The sequence below is a fragment of the Brassica oleracea genome, chromosome C6 (genome assembly GCF_000695525.1).
Source record: "Brassica oleracea var. oleracea cultivar TO1000 chromosome C6, BOL, whole genome shotgun sequence".
NCBI lineage: Eukaryota > Viridiplantae > Streptophyta > Magnoliopsida > Brassicales > Brassicaceae > Brassica > Brassica oleracea.
Genome location: NC_027753.1, coordinates 24,289,601 through 24,291,358, shown reverse-complemented (window position 1 = coordinate 24,291,358; position 1,758 = coordinate 24,289,601). Strand labels below are relative to the sequence as shown.

Sequence of the window (1,758 nt, the reverse complement as noted above, 5' to 3'; positions counted from 1 at the left end):
CAAAAACCTAACCTGATAGGTAGAGAGAAAACTTGGACGCTCCCCTCCCCCGAATCTCGATCTGAGTTTGCCTTTGCCTATAATCTCAATCATCCTTCCTCCTTCAATCCCTAACTTAATTGCGGCATAGGTTATTTGAGATTAGGACTCACCCGGATCGAATCATCCGCCATGTCTGCCGTATATTGCGGAAGTAAGAGATCGTACTTCGACGATACTCCTTCTCCTCCTCCCTCTTCGAAGCGGTTCCGATGCTATTCCCCTTCCAATTCTCCGAGCTGGTCCTCCTCTCCTCCCTCATCGCTCGATCAGCTTCGCGCTGCCTTTCCTCATCTTGAACTCACCGTATGTCTTTGTTCCTTTCGATCTAGCTTTACCTTTTGCTCAATCCGGTTGATTAGACGCTAATTGAGTTTAGCAGCATGATTCGTGGCTTAATCGGTTGGCAATTCTTGAAATTTAATTAGATTCGGAAGTTTCAGGTTCTTGTGGAGGCGTTGGAAGAACATGGGAGTGATTTGAATGCTGCTATGAAAAGCTTGTACGCTTTGGTATCTGCTGAGGAGGAGAAGAGAGCTCAAGAATTGGCCGCTAATAAGGAGGCTGATGCTGCTGGAACTTTTACAGCGAGTGGTGATGACTGGGTTGCGTTGTTAGTGAGGGAAGTGACGCAATCTGCTGGTCCAGATGATGCGAAGTTCCGTGCTGAAAGAGTCTTGGAGGCGTTAGAGAAGACGTTAAGCGCGCGTGCTCACGAAGAAGCCGGTAAAAAATTCCAAGAGGTATAAAGCCATTGTACTGTCCTCCTTTTAAGCTATCGTATAGTTTGTATTAGGGGAGGGGCACGGGTAGTTAGTTCGACGCATCAAGGACAGTTTCTAGTTCAGTCAGTGTTGTTGTTAAGACGTAGTAGTTTTGAACCATCATTGACTACAAGTTACTGGCTCAGAACACAATTTTGGTCCTTGTCTTTTTTTTTTTTTGGGTTAAATTAACACCCTCTTCTGATTTTGCAGGAGAGTGTGGCAGTGCAGCAACAAGTGGAAGCCTTGATGAAGGACAACACAGTGCTGAAACGTGCTGTTGCTATCCAGCATGAGCGGCAGAAGGCGTTAGAAGATGCGAACCAGCAGCTAGAGTTTTTTAAGCAGCTGATTCCTCAGTACCAGGAGAAGGTCAGAAATTTGGAGGTAAGCCTTAAACAAACCATAGAGATACTACTTTTATATACTGATGGTTGCATAGCCATATATATGTTGAATATTCACATCCTGAATTTAATATTTTTTTTTTTTTAATGAGCAATATTGGTGAAAGTTCCCTAGTTTTGATGGTCTCCTATGGTTAAAGAGTGGAATGATAATAGAAAGTTACAAAATGCAGGTGAATAACTACGCATTGAAATTGCAACTGGAGCAAATGGAACACGGCAACTATATGATGCCGCAAAGATTCAATCCGGATGTCTTCTAATGAGAAACAAGTAGGGCAGTTGGGGGAGGAGAAGGACTATCAATATAAACGCAACAAGTAGAGGAGAGATGATCAACAGAAGAGAAATGCTGTTGCATTGTATTTGCTGTGTAGAGTCCCCAAGTCAAGTCAGAAAAACAAAATGTTTCCTTTCCTTGTCTTTTTTTTTTTATTTATACTTTGGTGATATGCTTGTCTAATCCTGAGGGAATATCAAGAATTTGTGTGGGTATAGGGCTGGTATAAGTAAACTTTGGTTCCGAATTTTTTTTGCTGGTCTCTCTA

General features: G+C 42.7%; 1 protein-coding gene across 2 annotated transcripts; it reads left to right on the top strand.

Annotated features, from left to right (window-relative positions):
- LOC106296397 lies at positions 1-1,758 on the top strand. 2 transcript variants are annotated; one of them, XM_013732527.1, is made up of 4 exons: positions 1-345; positions 483-782; positions 1,017-1,190; positions 1,384-1,758. In XM_013732527.1, exons 1-4 carry the CDS (start codon positions 172-174, stop codon positions 1,471-1,473), a joined length of 738 nt encoding a protein of 245 aa, XP_013587981.1. In that variant the 5' UTR covers positions 1-171; the 3' UTR covers positions 1,474-1,758. The 2 variants fall into 2 exon arrangements, with proteins under 2 accessions (XP_013587981.1, XP_013587980.1); XM_013732526.1 differs by having other exon boundaries at positions 468-782.

What these genes read in the sequence shown, in the direction of transcription:
- LOC106296397 (XM_013732526.1), top strand. Translation starts at nt 172, where the DNA reads ATGTCTGCCGTATATTGCGGAAGTAAGAGATCGTACTTCGACGATACT. An exon ending in TTCCTCATCTTGAACTCACC is followed by an intron (nt 346 to 467) that starts GTATGTCTTTGT and finishes AAATTTAATTAG; the next exon opens with ATTCGGAAGTTTCAGGTTCT. An exon ending in AGAAGGTCAGAAATTTGGAG is followed by an intron (nt 1,191 to 1,383) that starts GTAAGCCTTAAA and finishes TACAAAATGCAG; the next exon opens with GTGAATAACTACGCATTGAA.